The sequence below is a fragment of the Crotalus tigris genome, unplaced genomic scaffold (genome assembly GCF_016545835.1).
Source record: "Crotalus tigris isolate CLP2741 ecotype Arizona unplaced genomic scaffold, ASM1654583v1 scf7180000024437.13266115, whole genome shotgun sequence".
NCBI classification, from domain to species: Eukaryota; Metazoa; Chordata; class Lepidosauria; order Squamata; family Viperidae; genus Crotalus; species Crotalus tigris.
Genome location: NW_024100606.1, coordinates 6,486,060 through 6,511,809, shown reverse-complemented (window position 1 = coordinate 6,511,809; position 25,750 = coordinate 6,486,060). Strand labels below are relative to the sequence as shown.

General features: G+C 41.7%; 1 protein-coding gene across 1 annotated transcript; it reads left to right on the top strand.

Annotated features, from left to right (window-relative positions):
- The first annotated feature begins 18,296 nt into the window (after positions 1 to 18,296).
- MRPL35 (mitochondrial ribosomal protein L35) lies at positions 18,297 to 24,366 on the top strand. Its single transcript, XM_039331690.1, has 4 exons — positions 18,297 to 18,364; positions 19,978 to 20,158; positions 23,759 to 23,903; positions 24,093 to 24,366. Exons 1-4 carry the CDS (start codon positions 18,331 to 18,333, stop codon positions 24,279 to 24,281), a joined length of 549 nt encoding a protein of 182 aa, XP_039187624.1. The 5' UTR covers positions 18,297 to 18,330; the 3' UTR covers positions 24,282 to 24,366.
- Positions 24,367 to 25,750: the final 1,384 nt, after the last annotated feature.

Genomic DNA, 25,750 nt, shown 5'->3' with positions numbered 1-25,750 from the left:
GATATTGCTGACCTCTGATGAAAAGCCGATTGAGAAATTATATAATTTCTTATTAAATTTGAAAATGAAAGATGAACAAGTGAAAGAAACAATGTCACAATAGGCAAAAAAAATGGATATAATATAGAATTAGAGAAATGGCAAAATCTGTGGGAAAGAAATTATAAATTAACAATGACAACTTCTTATAAAGAGAACTTATATAAAATGATTTATAGATGGCACTTACCATCGGTTAGATTAGCAAAAATATTCATAAACATGTCTAGTAAATGTTGGAAATGTAACCAAAAACTGGGCAACATATTACCATCTGTGATGGACTTGTAGTAAACCAAGAAAATTTTAGGTTAAAATACACACTTGGTTAGAAAAAATGTTAGAGAAATATAGATTTTAAACCTGAACTTTTCTTATTAGGTATAGTACCAGAAAAAATTGATAAAGTGTATATCTAACTTTACATATATTGACATCAGTGAGGATTGTATTTGATCAGCACTGGAAGAAAGAAAAAACACCATCAGATGAAGAGATAAGAAGATATTGGACTGTGCTGAAATGGACAGACTCACACTGAAGATTAAAGAGAAAAAAGATACAGAATATTTTCAGATATAGAATTTATTTTATCAATGACTGGAAAAACGGTGTAGAGACTAGGAATATAATTTGTATTATTAAGCAAAACAAAAAGTAACCCAGATAACACTATGTTTATCAAGCACTAATGAAATGTAACAATAGAAAACTAATTTAAAAAAAGAGATACTTGTCAAACACACGGCCCGGGGGCTAGATGCGGCCCATGGATTGGTTTCATGTGGCCCGCAAAGCCATCCTGGAAACAGAGAACAGCCCGCGCTGCCTTGGTCCTGGACCAGGCTGGCCAGGAGCCAATGTACAATTTTGTGGTGGCCATCTATGCTGAAACGCATTCAATCTTAGCTCCACAAGGCCGTCTGAAAACAGCGAGGAACCAGACCCTGCCGCATCAGCCCTGCCCCCTGGGTGCAGCTGGGGAGGTGTCACCCTTTGTGAGGAATGAAGAAATGCACCATTGCCTGGAAGTGGCCTGCAAATGGCCCTCACCTACTTCACATATTTGGCTTGATGGGCTCCGAGGGAGGGGTTTCGGCAGGCAGCAGGGTGCTCTCCTCACAGTGCCAAGAGGCTGAGATGGGTAGATAAATCCAAAAAGAAGCATGACGCCACCCAGCCCTCAGCTTGCCCAGTTTCGGCAGGCAGCGGGATGCTCTCCTCACAGCACCAAGAGCTGAGCCAGGTGGTGCGAAACTGATGAGAAGTGCAATGCTGCCTAGCCCCCAGCCTGCCCAGTTTCAGCAGGCAGCAAGGTGCAAAGCTCAGCTCTGTGAGGAAAGCGCCCCGCTTCCTGCCAAAACTGGGCAGGCTCGGGGCTGGGCAGCATTGCGCTTCTTTTTGGATTCGCACCGCCTGGTTCAGCCTCTCGGTGCTGTGAGGAGAGCGCCCTGCTGCCTGCTGAGACCAGGTAGGCTGGGGGCTGGGCGGCGTCATGCTTCTTTTCAGATTCGCACCACCTGGCTCAGCCTTTCAGCACTGTGAGGAGAGTGCCTCACTGCCTGCCGAAACCGGGGAGGCTGGGAGCTGGGCAGCATTGCGCAGGTAACATTGACTCTCACGCTGCTCATGGCATCCCCTCCTCCAGAGCCCACCAAGCCAGATATGTGAAGTAGGTAAGGGCCATGTGCTGGCCACTTCCAGGCGATGGTGCATTTCTTCATTCCTCATGAAGGGTGACACCTTCCCAGCTGCGTTTCTTGCCTGTTTTTCTCCCTCCCTCATCTCAAATATTTCCCACCACTCTGTTCTTAGGAAGGAAGAAAAGAAAGAAGGAGAGGGAGGGTCTGAGGGAAGTCCTGCCTTAATCCTGCCCTGTTCTGGATCCTGAACTAAGATGCTTTGTAATTCAAGACCAGACAGATAACTCAACGAAGATGGTTTAAACAAATATTTATTCCAGGAATACTTGGCAGAACTCATGATTCTGTAGTTTCATCTGGATGCTGTACATTTGTCCATTTTCGTAGGTAAAAATCAGTAATACCTCCATATTCACTTTAGCCTGATTATAGATGATGTCCATGCATGCGGCATGGTTGGTTTTGCACAAAGACAATTAAACACGAGCTGGCACATAGCCAGGATATCCTGTGATGAACTTAGTAGCCCCTCCCACTGTCTTATTAACATAGGATTCACTGAACAGCTAAACTACATTATCCATAAGCAATCTCTTAAGGAGACAGTGTTTAACCCTATAAATGCCAAACATTCTAACATACAGATCTATGCTCTGGTCAGGGTTATATTGATCCAGCACATTCCCTGCTTGGAAATATAAATTTCCACTACTAACTAACTAAAATAAGCAAAAACGTAGCATTAAAGCATGCAATTCTCATTGCTAACTGACTATTAACTAAATAGACAAAACATGGTATCAAAACATGCATAACTATAAGGTACTGTAAATATAAAACATGCACAACTATAACAGAGATAAACAAGGTGTTACATCAAACAATGCAATCATGAGGTACACACAGGTACATAGTTTGTGGCTCAATCTTCCAGTTCAGTCTTCTTCAGCAACGGGACCAAATCGGTGATCAATCTGGTGCAAGAGTCTTTGAGTCACGATCTGACTCACGTGGCTTCACGATCTGGGCCTCAAATTGGTAAATAGTCCATCAGAACTGGGTAGGGCCCGTTGCACAAGTCCCATGGGCCAATAGGTCTGGTATGCGTCCTTGCCTTTCAGCAAGACAAGGTTTTCTTCCTGTATGAGAAACTGGAACCAAAGGAACTTCTGGAACAGAAAAACTGAAACCCCAAAATTCTCAGGAACAAGGGAACCTGGATCCACATGATATTCCGGAACAGAAGAAGCTGGAACCACAGGAAACTCGGGAACAGCAGGAGGTGGAATTACAGGGAACTCAGGAACAGCAGGAGCTGGAACCACTGGTGGAGCGTTGATGACGGCTGCTACCTTTGTCATGAGGGTAGTGAGGACCTCGTGTGGGCGTGGGTGTCTTTCTCGACATAGAGTCCATGATTTTTGCGGGGTATGCCAATCATGAGCTCCCACGCTTCGCCCATGTGAGATACATGGGGAGGGTAATTTTTGGCCTTCAGGTATTTGTCAATCACTGGGCCATGATGAATACCTTCAATAGTCTGTAAGTCCTTGCAGGCTCCTACAAAGCTAGTTCTTGGGATGCTAAGACAAGTGATCAGGACAATAAATACTATGCCCAATCTCAGGTGTCTCCGTTTAAAGGAACATTCGAAGCGGGCTGGTTCTAGGAATTGGCTAGAAGGCGGTTTCTCTGTCTCTTTGCCCATTGAGGACAAGCAGATGGTCTGGACAGTCGTTTTCTCATCCTGTCTGAGAAATTTACTGGGTGCCTGAGGTTGAACGTTGGCATGTTGATCTGGAGCTAGAAGCATATAGCGTTTTGGGCTCTGTGGCATCAGGCTGTCTGGACAAGCCAAGAACTCAGTATCTTTTAGCCAGATCAATTCTGTCAACTATGTCACAAGGGTGGGCCACTTAGCTTGGTCCACATCTGTTGGCACATGTTGCCATTGTTCAGGGCTTAAAGATGTTTCAATCTTTTCTACTCTATTGCCTACATAGATGTAGAAGTGTCTGCTTTGGTTGCAGATGTAACTTGACATCACCTTGCTGTCTGTGTAGAAGGTGGTAGACTGTAACTCAAGGCCTATCATTTTCATTGTCAGGTTGGTGAGTTTTACGGCCAATATGGTACCACAGAGTTCTAACCTTGGTATGTTGTAGCCTTGTTGTATTGTTAGTCTCGCTTTTCCAAAGATAAAACCGACACTACAGCTCTCCCCGCTGTAGACTCTGATGTATCTTGTAGTTGCAATCACCTTCGTTGACACATCTGAGGAAGTGTACAATTCTTTCCTTTATACGGTGGCGGGTGAGCTGGAGACATATGTGTGTTGCACTCGTATGCTTTGAAGACAACTTAGGAGTGTAGTCCACAACTCCCAGTCTTGTTTCTGTTCTGGCAGACGCGGCCTGCTCCAATGTGTAGTGCTTTGGGAGAACACGCATAGCTGCAGAGATTGTTTGTCCTCGATGGACAAGTTTAAGTTGTTGTAATTCTTACTGGCCTTGAACACTGTTGCTTCCAAAACGGGTTTGGTTGTCACAAGTGTGAAGTGTTCTTGGCGTGGTTTTAGGTGAGGTGCTCTTCCATTACTGAGAATGGAGGTTGTTGAGATATTCACCTGGGTTGAAGTTTGCAGTTGGTCAACACAGGCCATTCCTGGGATGGCCCGTTCAGGTTCCATGTTAAAGGCAGTTGAGGAGCTTGTTGGGCCTCTGACCATTCCGTGGTAGGCAAAGGTGACAGGGGCGTCTGATCTCAACGGAGTCAAGCTTTCGTCTTCAGGAGTTAGGAACTGTAAGGCAATTGGGGGGAGCTGGTCGACACAGAACGTTCCTGGGATGACCAATCCAGGATTTAGGAACAATGAGCTCCCATCTAGCGGCTGGATACGAAGTCCAGTGGCTTTCCTCCCCGCTGTGCTCTGTGACACAGAGCACATTTCTTTGCTTGAGGGTTCACTGGGGAATGGTGGGTCGGTACACACTGATGTGCAGTTGACTTTTGCTGGTGCTTCTGGGCAGTCTTTGGAGCTGGGGCTCCTTGGTTGAAGGAGGAGTAGAAGCTGCTTGTTGTGGCTGTCCAGAGTCCGGATGCAGAGCTTCCGGGTGCTTGTCACTCTTCTTTGGGTGACACTTCCCCTTAGCTTCACCAACGTTGGCCGTGTCTTCCGGAAACTCACAGCATTTAAAGCCCACCTTGTACTCTCCTAAGTCCAACTTTCTTCCCCAGGGTGTTGGAGGTTCTGATGGTGCTGTGCAGGGTTTGCCGTCAGGCTGGGTTGCTTCATCTGGTCGTCGAGATTCTTCTTCTTGCCTACCTGGTGTTGGGGGACTTGAGGATAACTGCGGTGTTCTTGCCTGTCCATGTTGAAACTCGCTTTGGTTGTTAAAGTAGGCCTGCACACGGTTATGAGGGCTTTCTTTTCCTAGCCCTTCCAACTTGTACATAGATGTAGCGTCTTCCAGCTCTCTCTGCAGAACCGCTGTTCTTACGGCTGCCTCTTTTGCTTTCTGTTGGTGCTGGGAAATCTCAAAGCTGGCCTGAGCTTTGACCATGTCTTCCCTTTGCTGATGCCGTGCCTCTACCACGCGTAGGACTGCCGCAGCTTGAGCTTTGGCTACTTCTTCCCTCTGCTGTTGCTCTGCTTCTGTTACACGTAGAGCTGCTGCAGTCTCCACTTTGGCCAATTCTTCTCTTTGCCGCTTTTCTTCTACTGCTGCTTGTGCAGCGGCATCAGCCATTGCAGTATTGATTTGCGCTTCTGCAAGTTGGGCGACAAGGATCTCTGCCCTTGAGGCTCGGGATGCTTGGCTCTGATGAGAAGACGCTTTTGAATGGTGGGAGGCGCCTGTAACGTGAGATTGTTGTGATACGCTGGAATATGCCTGGGATCATGGTGAATAATGGCGAAAGGGTGAAGCTTTTCCAGAGCTGTGAGAGGGGGCCACATGTGATTGCTGGGATGGTGCATGCAAATGACGGGAAACTTCAAACTCGGCCCTCTCGACTGGTCTGTCTTTCCTGTAAGGCTCGGTCTCCAGGAGGCGTTTTAAACTCTCTAGAAACTTAAGCCAACATGGGTTTGTCAAAAACAGATCATGCCAGACAAACCTTATTGCATTCTTTGACCAAGTGACAAAATTAGTGGATTAGAGGAATGCTGTGGATATAATTTACTTGGACTTCAGTAAGGCATTTGATAAACTAGATCACAACCTACTACTCGATCAGAGAGAAAAAAGTGGGTTAGACAGCATCACCACCAGATGGATTTGTAGCTGGCTGACCGGCCGTACTCAGCGTGTGGTCCTCAGTGGAACTGCATCTACATGCAGGGAAGTGTGTAGTGGGGTGCCCCAGGGCTCTGTTCTAGGCCCAGTGCTCTTCAACATCTTCATCAATGATTTGGACGAGGGGATAGATGGGGAACTCATCAAATTTGCGGACGACACCAAGCTGGCAGGAATAGCCAACACTCCAGAAGACAGGCTTAAAATACAGGAGGACCTGGACAGACTTGAACACTGGGCGCTATCTAACAAAATGAAATTCAATGGTGAAAAAAGTAAGGTTATACATTTAGGCAAGAAAAACCAAATGTACAGGTATAGTATAGGGGGTACCTTGCTCAATAGCAGTAACTGTGAGAGGGATCTCGGAGTGGACAATCACTTAAATATGAGCCAGCAGTGTGTTGCAGCTGCCAAAAAAGCCAACTCAGTGCTGGGCTGCATTAACAGAGGGATAGAATCAAGATCACATGAAGTATTAATACCACTTTACAATGCCTTGGTAAGGCTATACTTGGAATACTGCATCCAGTTTTGGTCACCACGATGTAAAAAAGATGCTGAGACTCTAGAAAGAGTACAGAGAAGAGCAACAAAGATGATTAGGGGACTGGAAGCTAAAACATATGAGCAACGGTTGCTGGAATTGGGTATGTCTAGTTTAATGAAGAGAAGGAGGAGAGGTGACATGATAGCAGTGTTCCAATATCTCAGGCGCTGCCACAAAAAAGAGGGAGTCAAGCTATTCTCCAAAGCGCCTGAGGGCAGGACAAGAAGCAATGGATGGAAACTAATCAAGGAGAGAAGCAACATAGAACTAAGGAGAAACTTCCTGACAGTTAGAACAATTAACCAATGGAACAACCTGCCTCCAGAAGCGGTGAATGCGCCAACACTGGAAGTTTTTAAGAAGAGACCGACAGCCATCTGTCCGAAATGGTGTAGGGTTTCCTGCCTGAGCAGGGGGTTGGACTCGATGACCTCCAAGATCCCTTCCAACATTATTATTATTCCTTAAAGCTTGGTCTTGTGCAGCCAGAATTAATCCTTCGGTTTCTTTCTTCAATTTTCCTGCTCTTAGCCATTGCCAGGTTTTATTATTATCTGCTTTCCCAGCTATTTTTTTATGTATTGGCCATGTAGTGCTTTGTCTTCCCATGCCTCTATTCTGTTCTTCATTTGGTCTTTCTTGTAGGCCAGTTTGGTCTCTCCAGTAGTTAGTAAGCCTTCCTGATATACTAATTTCAGTGCATCTTCATCATTGTTCTTCAGATATTCTTCCAAAGCCATTTTTTCTTCTTCAACCATCTGATGTACTTGTAGCATTCCACACCCACCTATTTGCCTTGGTAGATAAAGTCTATCAATGTCACTGCGTGGATGAAGGGCATGATTCATTGTCATTATTTTTCTGGTCTGCCTATCCATTGCTTTTAGTTCTGCTTGAGTCCAGTCCACTATTCCAGCTGTGTACCTAATGACTGGGATTGCCCAGGTGTTGATTGCCTTTATGGTATTTCCTCCATTGAGTTTGGACTTTAAGATCTTCTTCACTCTCTTGATGTATTCACTTCTAATCTTTTTCTTGACTTCAGTGTGCTTGATGTTGTCAGCTTGAAGGATACCCAAGTATTTGTAGTACTCTTCCTCATCCAGACTCTAAATGTTATTTTCGTGGGGCATCTTGATTCCTTCAGTTTTCACTATTTTTCCTTGTTTGATAGTAAGTGTGGCACATTTGTCCAAGCCAAACTTCATTACAATATCTTGGCTATATATACGGACAGTGTTGAGCAGCGATTCTATTTCAGATGGCGTTTTTCCATACAGCTTCAGATCATCCATGTAAAGGAGATAGGATAGTCTAGCAGATGTACTATTATTATTATTACCGATCATCGCACAGTCAGCCAGATGTTCAGACTGGATTTGGCATTTTGTCTACCTATCGAGTCCTTACCCAGGACCTGGGATAGGCAGATGTGGATGTTTGATGGTATTACAGATATCGTCGCAGGATGGAAGCAGTTCCTAATAAGGCTGCCTTTTGCAATTGACTAATAGCTAATTTGTCAATGCCAATGGTGTTCAAGTGGTGCTCCAGTTGTTTTGGGATTGCACCCAAGGAGCCTATGACTATTGGTACTACCCTTGCTTGCTTTTGCCACAGTCTTTCTATTTCTATTTGTAGGTCTTTGTATTTTGTTATCTTCTCCAGTTCTTTCTCTTCTATTCTGCTATCTCCAGGCACTGCCACATCCACTATCCAGACTTTTTTGTCTTTCTTATCGACAATTGTTAAGTCTGGGGTGTTATGTTGCAGGTGCTTGTCTGTTTGAATTCTGAAGTCCCAGAGCAGTTTAATTTTATCATTTTCTATGACTTTCTCTATTTTATGATCCCACCAGTTTTTGCTTACAGGCAAATGATATTTTTTGCAGATCTTCCAATGCACCATTGTTGCTACTTTGTCATGCCGCTGCTTGTAATCAGTTTGTGCAATCTTCTTGCAACAGCTTACCAAGTGGTCCACTGTTTCTTCAGCTTCTTTGCATAGGCGGCACTTACTGTCTGTTGCTGTCTTCTCAATTTTGACTTTGTATGCATTTGTCCTTAAGGCTTGGTCTTGTGCAGCCAGAATTAGTCCCTCGGTCTCTTTCTTCAATTTTCCTGCTCTTAGCCATTGCCAGGTTTTATTATTATCTGCTTTCCCAGCTATTTTTTTCATGTATTGGCCATGTAGTGCTTTGTCTTCCCATGCCTCTATTCTGTTCTTCATTTGGTCTTTCTTGTAGGCCAGTTTGGTCTCTCCAGTAGTTAGTAAGCCTTCCTGATATACTAATTTCAGTGCATCTTCATCATTGTTCTTCAGATATTCTTCCAAAGCCATTTTTTCTTCTTCAACCATCTGATGTACTTGTAGCATTCCACGCCCACCTATTTGCCTTGGTAGATAAAGTCTATCAATGTCACTGCGTGGATGAAGGGCATGATTCATTGTCATTATTTTTCTGGTCTGCCTATCCATTGCTTTTAGTTCTGCTTGAGTCCAGTCCACTATTCCAGCTGTGTACCTAATGACTGGGATTGCCCAGGTGTTGATTGCCTTTATGGTATTTCCTCCATTGAGTTTGGATTTTAAGATCTTCTTCACTCTCTTGATGTATTCACCTCTAATCTTTTTCTTGACTTCAGTGTGCTTGATGTTGTCAGCTTGAAGGATACCCAAGTATTTGTAGTACTCTTCCTCATCCAGACTCTTAATGTTATTTTCGTGGGGCATCTTGATTCCTTCAGTTTTCATTATTTTTCCTTGTTTGATAGTAAGTGTGGCACATTTGTCCAAGCCAAACTCCATTACAATATCTTGGCTATATATACGGACAGTGTTGAGCAGCGATTCTATTTCAGATGATGTTTTTCCATACAGCTTCAGATCATCCATATAAAGGAGGTGGGATAGTCTGGCAGATGTTTTTGATGTTTGATAGCCATGTCCTGAGTTATTCAGTATTGTTGACAGAGGAAACAGTGCAATAACAAATAGTAATGGTGATAATGAATCTCCTTGAAATATTCCTCTCTTGATATTAACCTCTCCCAGCCTCTCACCATTGATCTGCAACTGTGTCTTCCATTGTGCCATCGATCTTTGCACAAATTTTCTGATGTTTCTACTGACTCCTGTTATTTCTAGGCACTTTATTATCCAATCATGTGGCAGAGAGTCAAATGCCTTTTTGTAGTCAATCCATGCAACATTCAGGTTGGTCTTCCTTCTCTTGCAGTTTTCCAAGATCATTTTGTCTATTAGGAGTTGATCTTTTGTTCCTCTGCTGTTGGGGCGGTTTCCTTTCTGCTCAGGTGGAAAGAGATTGTTTTCAACTAGATGCTGTTGCACTGCATCAGCTACTACACCAGTTAGTAATTTGAAAGTTGTTGGTAAGCAGGTAATTGGCCTGTAGTTACCTGGTGTTGCCCCTTTTGCTGGATTTTTCATTATTAGGTAGGTTTTCCCAGTTGTTAGCCACTTTTCAATTTCTCCTCCTTGTAGTATATTGTTGAACTGTTTGGCAATGAGTGGGTGTATAACAGTTAGATGTTTCAACCAAAACCCATGCAGTTCATCTTCACCTGGTGCTGACCAATTTTTGATTTTCTTTGCTCTTTTTTCTACCATTTTTGTTGTTATTACTAGTTCTTTCATTTCAACTTCTGTTTTATTTGCATCCACCTCTTTTAACCAAGCCGCATCCTTGTTGTATTTCTTTGGGTTATCCCATATCTGCTTCCAGAACTGCACTGTTTCTTCCTTGTCAGGTACTGACTGATTCTTGCAGTTTCTCCATTGATGGATTGGTAGAAACGTTTCTGATTGGATTGAAATTGGAGGTTCTGCCTATAGTTTGCAATTCGAGCTTCATATCTACTGATTTTCCTGGCTATAGCTGTTATTTGTTGCTTTATTATTTCCAGTGCTTCCTTGATCTTCCTTGTTTCTAAGTGGTATTTCTTGATTAGGTATTCTTTGGTCTTCTTGTTCTTCAGCTTCTTTTCTTTCATCTGTTCTAGCTTGCTTGCATGTGATCTTAACTTGCTGATCTTATTTTCTAGTCTAACCTTCCATTTTTCTGGTGCACTGTTTGTTTGTTTTTCTTCTTTGTTGATTTTGCATCCCAGGTATTCTGTTATAACTGCAGCTGTGCTGTACATTAGTTGGTTTGTTTCTTGCAGTGAATTGGTGCTTATACTTGATATTGCAGTATTTGCATCTTTTAATGCTTGTGCTAGCTGTTTCTTTGGAACAAGCTTCAATGCAGGTAGCCTTATTCTGTTGTTTTTGTGCTGTTCTAGATGCTCAGTTATTCTTTGTTTCAATTCTTTTATTTCTTTAGTTAGAGGGTTTTGTTCTTCCTGAGGTAGAGGTGCCTGGTTTCCAAATGAGAACAGTTGTATATCTCTGCTGGATTCCTTCACTGCCAACTCCCCCTGGTTTGCCTCTACATTCTGAATTACTTCTGGTAAGGCTTTGATTTCTTTGCCCTGGGTAAACCTTTGCAGTTCGTCCAATTCTGTTTCTGTGAATATTTTATTTCGTGTTATAAATCGGCGTTGATCTGCTAGTCTCTGTTCTGTTATTTCTGATTCTGGATGTTGTTCTTTCCAGAACTGGTGCATTCGTTTTAGATATCCTCTTCTTGTTGGACTTGATCTGTAGTAACAGATCATTATTTCTTTGTTTTCCATCACTGTGTATCTGCGACGGGTAAACACCTTTTCTTCCAGTAGTTCTGCAGCTGCTGGCCCTGGTTGCTCAGCCAACAGTCCTGAGTCCTGTAACCCATTTTTCACCAGATATCCAGGAACTCCAATATCTAGTGCGGACCTTGTTAACCCGGGCGACGTCCGAGCCGGTATGGCATTCTGCAATTTACGTCTCACCATATTTTTTATGGGAGAGACACTCTTTGTCTGACTCCTCTGATGAGACCTGTCCAGTATGGTTGAACCTCTGGCATAGCTCTCATCTTCCTCAGAGTACACAAGCCCCACAACCACGTCAAGGTAGTGCCTCACTGGGGGCGTCAAGGTAGTGCCTCACTGGGGGTAGTATTATTAATAATAATAATAATAATAATAATTATTATTATTATTATTATTATTATTATTATTATCTTCTTACATTCCTTGTTTCTTAGCTTGAGACTTTGTATTGTGCTATCTACAGTTGAGTTGCGCCTGTATCTCTTCGAGACGGCTTTCAAAGTCTGTCCATTGGAAGAAAGCTTCATCCCTATCCTCTTCTAATTAGAACGCGCGTTCGGGGGAGAGCTCTTCCTTAGGCACTTGGTAGAGTTTGTGTAATTTCTCCCAGTGTCTTTCATGGCATTCATAACTTGACTCACATCAGATGTGAGCCCATGGATTCTGTAAGCTTTCTTTGTTGCCTCAGGTCATAGTGCACCTGGGATGTCTTTGGCCTCACTGAGGCTTGAGCATCAGCATCTGTGTACTGGTCAAGGTTAGCTGGTTGCACATTTCTCCTTGGCCAGCTGGTTGGGGTGTCTCATCTAGGCTGGTTGGTTGAATTCCTTCTTCTAAATTAAGGAGACACGCCGCCATGGCTAGGACAGGTTCGGTAAACTTCCTAACTATTTTGAAGCGAATTCAATGAACTTCGCTCTTTGACCACTAGGGGTCACTCTATCTGGGTGGGCACTTTGGGGAAATTCCCTCTTTGGCCACCAGGGTACACAGTTTGCATCCGTGGGTTCTTCAGCTAAATTCACTCTTTGACCACTAGGAGTCACTGCTTGCGGATCAGCCACCAGGGTGTTCTTCCTTGAGGTTCACCTTTGTCCACTAGAGGGCTCTCTCTGTGTGTGATTAAAAGCTTGTGTGAAGTTCCTTCTTTAACCACTAGAGGGCGTTTGGAGAAAGACCAGCTAAAATTCTTTCTTCTTAGAACCACATTGCAAGTTACTGGCCACCTGGAGATTACTGAGCTCCAGCTAGCTCCCATAAACTTCCACCCTGGTCATTATGTTGCAAGCTATTGACCACCTGGAGATTACTGAGGTAGGGGCTAGGTTGCATTCAAATCTCTCCCTTTGGCTTTGCATAAAGGCACAGCTTTAGTCTTTCACTCCATTTAAGCATGGCATAGAGAATTAACAATGCTTTCTTTACTTTAACAAAGAGAACATGCAATATCTCTTACTTTAAACGTTGGCTGGTAAACAGAGTATTTTTTTAGAGCAGAAATAGAGAACTCTCCTTAACTCTTTACTTCAACAGAGGGAAACGCAGTCAGACAAAAAGGCAGTTAGAGGAAATTAGCCATATCAATTTACTTTTCTTCCTTTAAAGCTGATACGGAGATATTCAGGATTTTACTGTTCTGGATCCTGAACTAAGATGCTTTGTAATTCAAGACGGATTCTATTGCAAATCAGGGCTGTTTCCAAAGAGGCAAAGGAGAAGAGGTCCCGGTGCTTATGGAGCAAAATAACTGGATGAGGCTGTTGGCAGGCCCAGAGGAAGAGAGAGAGGTTTTTGGAGGAGTTGGTGGTAGTGGCAGCATGCTCCAGGGGTGAAAAGAAGCAAGGCCTCTTTTAGGAAAAGTGGAAGAGACAGGATCAGAAAAAGGAAAGGAGATGAGGTTGTTGTGCAGAAATATAAGCTAATTTGAGGGCTAATCCACATAGAGCTCCATTTCCATCTGTCCTGTTTGCCATTGTTCGCTCCCTAGAAACTAAAATGGATGATCTGAAACTTGACCTGGCCATGAACAAGCAGTGTATATCGGAGGTGGTGACCATTTGAGAGCTGTATGCAACGAAATTTCATTTTGATGTATGCCAATTGGTGTACATTCAAAGAGACAATAAAGTTGTTATTATTATTATTATTGATGATTGCTCATCGCACAGTCAGCCAGATGTTCAGACTGGATTTGGCATTTTTTGTCTACCTATTGTGTCCTTACCAAGGTCCTAGGATAGGCAGATGTGGATGTTTGATGGTATTACATATGTCATCGCAGGATGGAAGCAGTTCCTAGTAAGATATTATTATTATTATTATTATTATTATTATTATTATTATTATTATTATTATTATTGGGAGGAGTTATGTATTTTGTTTTTGGCTGATGTTGTGGATGGTACACAATGGCTGGACAGATTGTGACATCTAGTGGTGAGGCCATTTCAATACAGGCCTCAACTCTGGAAAATTTGCCTTATCCTGTTTGAAATGATGGATGGGAGGCTTTTGTTACATGAAGGTTCAAGAATGTCAGTGAAGAAGAGAAGGATGTTACTCAGTATTTGCATAATCTGGCACAGGTTTTGTCTTCTATTCCAATACAGGCCCAGGCTGCCCTACCTCCTGTCTCTGACCATTGTTCCTGGAGAATGGGTTTAGGTAAAAGAACTGTCACCTATAAGTACCAGTCCTGAGTGGTCCCAACCATGCCAAGTCTTCATGACCTCAACTGCAGTGAGAATGAAGAATCAAGGTGTGAGTCCATGGAAAGTTCCATCATTCCCTCTCCAGTGACAAGCTCTGCAGCTGAATGGCCTGAAAGTGAAATTTCGACCTGCCTCGCCTGTTGAATTGTTTCTATCTAACTAGGAGAAAAGCTTCAAAGGACTGGACTACCCCGGAACTTGGGTTTGTAATATCTAGACCAATAATGGCGAACTTTTTAGAGAACAAGTGCCAAACTGCAACTCAAAATCCACTTATGTATTGTTGGGTGCCAGGTGGGTGTGGCACATTGGATGGGTATGGCCCATTGGGTAGGTGTGGCTGCGGTGGAACTAAAAAGTTCAATCAATCAATTCCAACTTTGCGAGATTTTTTTTTCCCCGCAAGAAGTTGAAATTGATTGAACCTTTTTTTTTTTTTTTGCACACAGCGGCAGAGCCTAAAGCAAAAAGGTTTTATAAAACCCAGCTGAAGGCCTAGGATTGGGGCGACGGCGCGTGTGCCCACAGAGAGGGCTCTGCATGCCACCTGTGGCACGTGTGCCATAGGTTTGCCACCACAGATCTAGACTGTGTATTGCTACATTTTTGTTTTGCTGTTTCCCTCACACCTTTGTTCAGACCATGGGTCCCATACTTAAAGGAACAAAATGGAGTTGTTTTCATAACAAGACTATGTATTCTACTTGCAAAGTGGGGGATAGAATCATTTATTATGCTTCTGTCAATACAGTAAAGCCATACAAACAACTTCAAATCTAGACATATGAAGGACCGCACAGACTATATCTTTTGAGAAGAATAACACGAGACTTATGGATAATGCTAAAGTCTCCTTTCATGCATGTTAAACCTATTGACTATAATCAAGCTAAATGGACTAAGTATGGAGACAGGCTTACTCATTTAACGCAAACTACATCCTACCCAACCTGGCACAATCAAAGGAAAATTCAATATGATTAAAGGAGTCAGCACTTCTCAGTGCAACACTGATTCTTACAACCCAGTGTGCTTTGAGATAACCAGACCAGCAGACTTCTCAGCATCGTTTGTAACAGCTATCAATTAAACCAGACACAAATATGGATTCAACTTGACATTTTATACCACTGTCCTAGAAACATTTTCTAGTTTTTCATTCTTTTTATGGTGAACTGGAAACCACAATTGAAATTTCCTCAGTATCAAAGAATCTTTTTATTGAACTGGCCCAAAAGAATTGCTTCATTTCTAAATGTGATTAACTGTTATATATGTGTGGGTACTAACATGGGTGAACAATGGTCTTGGGAAGCATGTTAAATAAATTTTACTACTCTGACTAGTCAAAATCTCACTGGAAAAAGCCACCAATAGACCCAACATGTGGAGTCTGACCACTTCCATAGTGGGAAGCCTCTGTTTTAAAAACAGAAGGTTCTGTTAAAAACCTTGGGGAGACTTAAATGTGAATATCTCTTGTAGGTGAGCACCTCAGTATCTTTTTGGTGGATTACCACTAATTTGGCCTAACCCCAAACTCCCATAGCAAACATTCCTCAACTGTTTACTTTATGGACCAATCTAACAGATGCCACCCTCAACTGGACTGCCCCAGACAGACTTACTACATGGCAAGAAGATAGAATGTATAAGTAATAGGACTCTTGTTTATATGCTTAATAGAATTATTAGACTGCAAGCTGTAGTAGAAATAATTACAAATCAAGGGCATTTAGAATAACATAATGCTGTTTTGCTTCTCTACACTATGCTTGTGCAGGAACCTCCATTAGCCCGAGGCAAGAAGTACACATACAGAAAAATACAGAAAATTAATTGGTTAAAATAACACTACAAAATTAAAGAGGGATATGGTTTTCCTTTTACATGTTGCTGCCTGTATGTGTGAAGGAAATACACCCAGCTTCTTTGGAAACCTGGACAGCTGCCATGGACACAAGCTGGTTTGGAGAGATCTTTAATGATTGGCAAGGGGATAATTTTTGGGTTATGTTAGCATTTAGAGGTCTTTTGGTTTTGCCATCTTTAATTCCTGTTATCCAAAGAACAGTTACTTCTACCATCTTGGGATGAAGGTCATAGCATCCTCTGTAAGTAGTGATAAACCCTGTAAGCCAGCCAAGGTCCTGATTATCACCTTAATAACAAAGGAATATACATCATTTTGTCACCAAGTAACAGAAAGCATTACAAAAATAAAGGGGGGAATGAAGCGTTTTGGAACAAAGGAAAATTGTTTAGTCTAACTGTTGCCTTCTTGTTTTTTGTAATTGGCTTTTGCACCAGAGTAATTTCATGCAAGTGTGGGAAACATGTACATGGATGGGATATACTGAAGGAAGGAATAAAGGAGTGTACAGGAATGATTTATATCTTCTTTATGATGTAATGGCTCTGTTGCCTGATTTTCATTGGCTAACAAAGTTTATAAAGCAATGCTACCAACTCTCTAATGCATGGCACTTCTGGACATAACTCTGCCAGCGTTCCAGATTGTTGGCTACCCAGCTGCTTAATTTGATCAAATAAAGTGCTGCTTGATCAAGAAGTCTCCACTTGGGTTATCTATTAGATTGATATGGTATCTCGAGTTTAAGTAAGGGATTGGGACCTTACAGTGGTACATGGTTGAACTTCAGTTAGTAATGAAGAAGCTTCTTGGGTGTGAAGCAAAACATCTTCAAGAAAAAAAAAGACCAGTTTTCTTTTGAAAAATACCTTTGGGATATAGAATTTGGGTTACTTGAAGTAGAAGCCCACTTCTCTTACCAGTACTCGTGATAATTATTTTGGGAAAGTGCTTAATTTTCTCTTTTCCAAATGTGGTAGATAAACATTTATATTCTTCAATGTATTTGTATCCTTATGTTTTAGCATTTCACTATCTGAAAATAATTCTGTATTTTTTCTGCCCACATGATTGTTTCCATATGTAAATGAAAAGTAGATGGGTCAATAGGAAAAAGAAAACTGAAAAGTCATGTTGTTGGGTGGAGTTGAGGATAGCCTAAAAGAAAGAGAGAGTTGAGAAATCTATAGAACAAAAGACAATGCTATAATTGTGGCAGCAAGGACATTTTGTTAGGATAGAAAGCATAGGGAGGTACAGTGAATGACTTGGTGTAAACTATATTTATGGGTGGTTCCCTCTTTTTCTTATACTTTTAATTCTTTTGCATTGCTATTCCTTATTCTTTTCTATATTCTGCATAAATTTACTTATTTGAAAAAGCAATAGTGAGAGGGATATGAATGTATGTATTGGAGATTCAAACAATATAAGTCTGACCTGGATTAAGAACTTGGTGTTATAGAGTAGATGACAGAGCATAAGAACTCATTAAATCAGAGCCAGTTTGGTCTAGTCACAGTGGTTAAGGCACCAGGTTAGAAAGAAAGAGACCATGAGTTCAAGTCCAGGCTTAGTGATAAAAACCAGGAGGAAGGTGTGTTTGGATATGTTTACTGCCTTGAGTTAGTTGTAAAAATAATAAAGACAGAATACAAAATAAATAATAATAAATGAGACTATGATTTAGCATATCATGTGAGTCAATAATTCAATGATTTAATGACACTTTTTAAAAAAATTAAATGCCTGGAATTTCATTTCATATTGAGAAAACAGCATACTAACTGTTCATTTCATATTGAGAAAACAGCATACTAATTGATCTGGATAAGCAAATCAAATATGGTAATAATTGCTTATACTATGTATTAAATCATGTTTTGCTTGAGATTTAGTGAATAAGCTACAGTTAACAGCATTTATATAATACACTCACCCAAAATAAAACAGTATTATTAGAGACTAGCATGATATCTGTGGCCCAATAAATCAGATAACTAAAACTCACAAGTGATATTCTTGGATTAATTTCCAAAAGAAATTTCCTGACACTCTTTTGTAGGAAAAAAACCCCAAATCGTGTGACATCTTTGGGATTAACAAATTTATTTTCAGATAGTCTTTTGTGGATCATGTCAAATAGATGGATTCTGTATAAGATTTTATATTTAATACAGTTATAGAATTTAAGAGTTGCTTTGAGAATTGGCAGACAAGCTAAGCAGTGATTATATATACACTATAAAGAAAATCTTGTGTTACCTCAAAAGGCAGCAAATCTACAATCATGAATTTTCAGTCTTCAGTAGTTTATACATTACACATATTATTGTATTGGTCATTATTTTGCAATATAATATGCCCAAAAAAATAATCCTGATTTTTACAAGCAAGAGATAAAGAACTACAGAACGTTGCGTAAAGTCGTTTTCGCTTTTGCTTAATATTGACTCCCTACAGTTGCCGTAGCGAGGCAAAACGGAGAGCAGGGAAGGAAGATGGCTGCGTTTGCTGTGGCGCGGCGATTTTCAGGTCAGTGAATGAGACGAAAATCCAAAGGGAAATTTCTTGGGTCTGGTAGTTCAGGAGGAGTAGAGGAACTAAAAAAGATAGCTTACTGCTGCGAAATCTTTGAGTCATTGTAGATGCCTCTAAAACCATGTAACTGTACATTTGTATGCAAGGGCGGTACTATTTGAGATGCTGTACAGGCGTGGGGAACTATGGCCCTTTTATGGATGGCTCAAGAATTTTGGGAGTTGAAGTCCACAAGCCATAAACGGGCCATAGCTCCCCACCTTTGTTGTACAGCTCAATTGTAATACTTCGGTTTAATTGGGCTTACTAAATGAAGATTTCAAGTGTATTTTCAAGCATGAAAGAGCACCCGCCTGGCTTTTATAGTTGGGCCTGCTGGTCAAAATAGTTGAGATGAAGTGACTGGTGTATATGTTGCAGGCAAAAGAAAGTAACAACGAGAGATAGTAGTTGGATGGTGATGCAGTTACAGCTTCTAACTAGCACTGCTATCCAAATTGTGCTCAAGTTGTTTTCCATCCCAATTACTCTATTTTGTACAAAAGTAAAGATAGATGAAGATGCTCTTCATAAGTTGATTTATGGTAGAGGTTTGGCGTTGTAATGGAGGAGCGGAGACTTGCTGGTTTGCACATTTCCTGGCAAGCTACTGTTTTATTAGTTCAGTTTCATATCGGAGCTATTTCATGTTGTTATGAAATAATAGTATTAATTCATCTTATTAGTACAGCTGCTTCATACATCTTAATATTTTGACACAATCTTGAAACAGAATGCATTGCTTATTAGATTTATTACTTAGGAGTAAAACATGCAAGGGAAATATAGGAAAATGAAATTGTTAAAAACGGAGGGAGAGGAGAGAGAGAGGAAATCCAAGTCTTTGTATCTAGTCTATTCCCAACAATTAATATGCCAAAGCAGGTGAGGAACAAAGTATGCATGAAGAAACAATTTTATTGAAATGAAGTATAAACTCACAAGTGGCTTCACGCAATGTTCTAGGACATAATTTGGTTTGTTTGATTTTATTTATGACAGATGAACCCAGCGAAAATTAAGAAAATCATTACTTAATATGATGTGAAAACATGATATAGGGATGATAGCTATGGAACACTATAGAATAAAATATTGATTTTAAACAGTCCAAAAGTATGGCTTTGTATTATAAAACACAAATATAAAAACTATATTTTAAATTATGATGTGAACCAGCTTGATAATATTGTAGGGGTTTTTTTCTTCCATGCATGACTTTGCTAGCCATGAATACTGAAATGGCTATCTGCTTAATTTGGCTATTTAAACAGGAAATAACCATTTCCCCTATCAATCTTCCAGTGAATAAAAAACAAAAAAATGTGCATTGTCATTACTATATATCTAATTGGTCTCTCTTGACAATCCACTCTTTCTTCAAATCTGCTCCACTGTTATTAAAAATTGCTGCTTCTGAATCCCATTCTGATTCTTAATGGAGATAGAATAATTTCTTCATAACACCTCATAATTCCTAAATGGGCAATAATTATGAGTGATAATTCAGAAAGAAGTTTCTGCAACTTGTGCTGAGTTGTTCATGTTCTGTTTTTTTTTTTTTGTAGTTTTACGATCTTTTTGCTCTTTGGTCCCTTCAGTCTACAGTGGCTCATGCACTGTAACCCCAATTTATCGACTGTCTTGGTTTCATATCTCTCAGAGGCAGACATCCACAAGTTATATCAAAAAGCCTTTTCTATCTTTAGGCAGTACTTCATCTGAACTTTCCTTCTCTATAATAAACAGGTAAGTGTTGTTTTACAGATTTGAATTTTTATAATTATGGATTTATTTATTTATTAAAATGTATAGCCCGCCCCACTCCCGCAGGACTCCGGGCGGCTCACAATAAAAACACAATATAACTTAACAAAACAAACAATACAATAACATTCATCCAGGGGTCAGATTTTATAAACCCCAGGCCTGCCGGAAAAGCCAGGTCTTAAGCAGCTTGCAGAAAACCAACAGGGTGGGAGCGGTCCTAATCTCCGGGGGGAGCTGGTTCCAAGACATGGGCGCCATCACAGAGAAAGCCCTCCCCTGCGGCCCCGCCAAATGGCACTGCTTGGCCGACGGGACCTGAAGGAGGCCCAGCCTGTGGGATCTAACCGGACGAAGGGAACTATGAGGTAGTAGGCGGTCTCGCAAATAGCCTGGCCCTGAGCCATATAGAGCTTTAAAGGTAATAACCAACACCTTGAATTGGACCCGGAGACCAATAGGCAACCAGTGCAGCTCACAGAGGATAGGTGTAACGTGGGTGTACCGAGGAACACCCACTATCACTCGTGCGGCTGCATTCTGGACCAACTGTAGTCTCTGAATACTTTTCAAGGGTAGCCCCATGTAAGCGCGTTGCAGTAGTCCAGGCGTGAGGTGACAAGGGCATGAGTGACTGTAAGGAGAGCCTCCCGGTCCAGGTAGGGTTGCAGCTAGTGCAACAGACAAGCTTGTGCAAAGGTCCTCCCAGCCACAGCCGTCAAATGATGTTCCAATTTCAGCTGTGAATCAAGGAGGACACCCAAGTTGCGAACCCGCCCCGAAGGGGGTATATTTTCCCCTGCTAGAGTCAACACTGGACAGTTAACATGATCCTTGGGAGGCAACATCCACTCGGTCTTGTCAGGATTGAGCCTGAGTCTGTTAACCCCCATCCAGACCCTCACGGCTTCAAGGCAATGGCCCATCACATCAGCCGCTTCACTGCCTCCCACCCCCACCCTTCCAAGTCGTCGCAAAAGGATACCATGATCGATGGTATCAAAAGCCGCTGAGAGGTCAAGTAGCACCAAGACAGAGGAATAACCCCTGTCTCGGGCCCGCCAGAGATCATCCATCAGTGCGACCAAAGCAGTTTCTGTGCTGAAGCCGGGCCTGAAGCCAGATTGAAAAGGGTCTAGGTAATCTGCTTCATCCAGAGACTGTCGGAGCTGGAGCGCCACCACTCTCTCTACAACAGTGGTTCTCAACCTTTCTAATGCCGCGACCCCATAATACAGTTCCCCATGTTGTGGTGACCCCCAACCACTTATACATCACCGGGTGCCAGGGGCGTGGCCAAAGAAAAGGGGGAAAAATGGCGGACAGCCTTGTTTGGTGACCCCCGTGAAATGGTCATTCGACCCCAAATGGGGTCCCGACCCACAGGTTGAGAACCACTGCTCTACAACCTTCCCCAAAAAGAGGAGATTGGAGACTGGGCGGAAGTTATTTAAATCAGCCAGGTCCAGGGTAGGCTTCTTGAGAAGGGGCCTCACAACTGCTTCCTTCAAGGGTTGCGGGAAAGACCCCTCCCTCAATGAAGCGTTGATCAACACCTGGAGCCAACCTCGTGTCACTTCCTTGGCGGCCAAGACCAACCAGGAAGGTCACGGGTCCAATAAACAAGTGGAGGCGCTCATCGCTCCCACCGCTCTGTCAACATCCTCAGCGGTCACAGACTCAAATTCATCCCATAAAACTGGGCTAAGACCTGCCCTGGTCATCTCAGAAGGCCCTGCCCAATCGGAGTCTAGGTCTGTCCGAATCCGAGCGATTTTGTCTGATAGAAACTGCACAAATTCTTCCGCCCTACCCTGTAAGGGCTCCCCGGCTTCCCGAATGTTAAGTAGGGAACGGGTCACCCTAAACAGGGTGGCGGGGCGAGATTCTGCAGACGCAATAAGTGCGGAAAAATGCGAACATTTTGCCACTCGTATCGCCACTAAATGTCCTAATATACCGTAGGCTCTTAAAAGTGTCCGGTCGGATTCGGAGTTACTAGCCCTCCAGCGTTGCTCTAGACGTCTCTTCTGACGCTTCATCTCCCGTAGCTCCTCGGTAAACCAAGGTGCCCTCCGGGATTCACAATCACGGAGAGGTCGCAAAGGCGCGATCCGGTCTAACTCCCCTGATGCCGCCTTATTCCAAGCAGCAACCAAGGATCAGCCGGTTCGTGGAGGAGGGAATAAGGAAAACCCCCACGCGTTATTCGGAACCCCTCCGGGTCCATTAAACGCCTGGGGCGGAACCACCTAATCGGTGGTTAATATCTTTATGATTATTTATGATTATTTCTTTATTTATAAGGTTTCTCATCTTATTTATTTATTATTTCTTTATAAGGTTTCTCATCTTGTGAAACACACTCTGGACAGCTAATAGCAATAATAAAAACAGTGATAAAACAGTCAATAAGCAAAAAGGAAAAATGTAGCACATAATTCAGCAACTTCCATTCAACTATACAGTCCCCCAGGCTTTAACATTGCTACCCCAGTGCCAGATTTCTGGAAAGCTAAGAGGGTGGAGACCTGCCAGATATTAAGGGAGATAGTGTTTTGTAATGTCAGAGTTTGTAACATTACATATTCTACTATCTTTTTTCTTTTCATTATTTTCACAGTTTTGTTTGTAAGATATTTTTACCAGGAGAAAATGATTTATCTATAAAATGCCTCTTTTAACTTCAATTGAATAGATTTATAATAATGCCTATTCATAATGTCTTTTATTTGGTTTTAACTTGTATGTTAAGCAAATCCAGCCAATTGTAGCTTATTCCATAAACTACAATTGCATAAAACATGGCTAGTACAATGGTTGAATCAATCCACTTATTGCACTAATTGTGAAATAGTTCTTGATCTCAAACCCCTCCCCCCCACCAGGACTCCCAAACTCCCAGGCCACGAACTGGTTCTTGACCCCCACCTCCTGTCAATGGAAAAATTGTCTTCCATGAAACCAGTCCCTAGTGCCAAAAGGGGGGTGCTGTTCTATTAGATATTTCATTATTGATCTGCTCTATACTGTGTTTACGGATTGAAAATAGTTATCCTCTGCAAAATATCAAGAATTCTACTTAGATGGTTAAATAAGTATCTCTATACAGTATAACAATCTTTAGGCATAGTAGCATTATAGTGATGGAAGACCCACATAAAAGTTCTATTTCTTAGAGATACTGACTACATTTGTCAGGAAGTATTGTAGAAAGAATTTGAGGTATGTAGTCAAGCTTGACATAAAATTGATTCTATTATGAAGAACTACTGTAAGAATCAGTAGAAGCAAACAATTCTGTGATACTGGTGAGATGGAAATGTGAGGGGGGAATTGCTTTTTTCTGGAAGGCAGCTGTATGCTTTGTTCATTATTGACTAGATTGTTTTTTCAGTATCATTTATATGACAAAAATAATTTTATAAAGACATTTGAGAATAGAAGGTCAATGTTTTGAAGAACTGATGGAATTGTTGATGCACATTTTCTGTCTACTCGGGCAGGAATTAATACATTAAATTTTACATTACATAAGCAGTGAATTGGTTTTATATTTTCTTGATTCGATATAAATATTAGAGTGGCACCTTTGCTTCAAAGCATCCTTCATCAGCAAGCAAGGACAGTTATCAGTTACAGCTTGAGAAAAGGAAAAAGAAAAACTGTGAAACCAGTGGTTAAGAGATTTCTTCGATTGCACTGTGGCCTCTGGCTAAGAAGAAGGGTAAGAATGTTTTCTTCATTAAACATAGAATTTACTTACGTGCATGAGTCACCCTTTCCTATTTATAAAGAAATAGAAAATGATCAAAATGAAGACTATGCCTGCCTCTATAGAGGTCTTAATAATTTGTGTTTTTATATATAGGCATCTGTGTTTTGAGATTTAAATCTTTTATTTTCTGGTTGATAGGCTGGTTACAAGAAAAAGGTATGGAAAAAAAAGGCTGGCCGGATGAAGCGCTTACGGGAACACGTATTCTGCAACAAAACACAGAGTAATATGCTTGATAAAATGACTACTTCCTTCTGGAAAAGAAGAACATGGTATGCCAATGATCCCTATCAGAAATATCATGATCGTACAAACTTTCACTTGTGAATTGCTAACTGCAATTAATCATTTATCCTACTTTTTTAACAGCATGTAGGAAACTTCTATTAAATTACTTATGAACAATAACAGATTAAATATTTATGGTGTGTTTTATTTGCACAAACTGATTGATATAGTTTATATGAATTACCATAGTCACAAGCATCACAATCTAAATATTGCAAATCTATATGGTTTAGTATTAATGCCTGTCTTTAAATCCTGTTTTTAAATAAGAATTGCAACTTTCCTCAGACATTTTTTTTTATTTAGATAGTGATTTATGTGAATACCCAGCTCAAATTAATAATTCTGGGCCATTTTCCTGCTTTTGACTAAGCATGCACAATTTAAACAAGTGCCCTCGGAGAATAATGTAACTATTTAAAAGTATTATGCATTCGCTGTTATTTTTTAATTATAAATATTAAAGAAAACAGATATATTTGTCATGGTAAGTATTGGGGTAAATTTAATTTACTGCTCTCTTATCTGAAAAAAGGAAGGCACACTGATCTCACTATTTCCTCAATTATTTAGAACTCAGAAGGGTATGCTTTATAATTATCTCCAAAAACAGTTAGGGCAGTGGTTCTCAACCTTTTTAATGCTGTGACCCCCAACCGGTTGTAAGTCGAGGACTACCCAACCAGTCGTAAGTAGAGGACTATCCAACCAGTCGTAAGTCGAGGACTACCCAACCAGTCGTAAGTCGAGGACTTTCCCTGCCCGGGAACGCTGCGCATGCGTGGTGTCGCTCCCTGCGCCAGCCGAGGTGTAACTGGCAAGCGGCAGAGACGGCGCAGGCCGACCACCGGCTGGCCACTAGCTGGCGTAGCCCAAGGGAGGTAAGGCACCCGCCGGGCCCCACGTGTGCCAGCAACCCTTCCTGCGCCCACCGGCCTCTCACTTCCCACCCCTGGCCCTCTTTTACTTACATTTTTAGTAATTGCTCAGCAGGGAGAAGTGGAAACTTCCAGACAGCTCGCCTTCGCTGCAGACAACTTGCAGCACCATTTGCAGAATGGGACTTTTGGCGGGCTCAGCAGGGCAGAGACAGCCTAGACAATTCCTATTGGCTTTTGAAAGCCAATAGAATTAGACTCTATTCTAGAGAGTCTATTCTATTGGCTTTCAAAAGCCAATAGAATAAAAGGGAGTAGCACAGCTAAGGAAAAGGGGGAAAAATTGGCGGACTGCGTTTGGCAACCCCCGTGAAATGGTCGTTCGACCCCAAATGGGGTCGCGACCCACGGGTTGAGAACCGCTGAGTTAGGGGTTAGTTTTGAGTGAGAGAATAATTGATACAAGGTCATCAACTGAAGTTCAAACTGATGATAAACGTGAATTTAATTTTCTCTATTCCTGGTTTGAAGCTAATCAGAATGTCACTCTGACTCTCCTAGTAATTCTTTGAGAGTTCTTAAGAAGCTTTTCAGTGACAACACAGAAAGTATTGGGGAGATAGAACATTT

What these genes read in the sequence shown, in the direction of transcription:
- MRPL35 (XM_039331690.1), top strand. Translation starts at nt 18,331, where the DNA reads ATGGCTGCGTTTGCTGTGGCGCGGCGATTTTCAG. An exon ending in TGTGGCGCGGCGATTTTCAG is followed by an intron (nt 18,365 to 19,977) that starts GTCAGTGAATGA and finishes TTTTTTTTGTAG; the next exon opens with TTTTACGATCTTTTTGCTCT. An exon ending in TCCTTCTCTATAATAAACAG is followed by an intron (nt 20,159 to 23,758) that starts GTAAGTGTTGTT and finishes TATAAATATTAG; the next exon opens with AGTGGCACCTTTGCTTCAAA.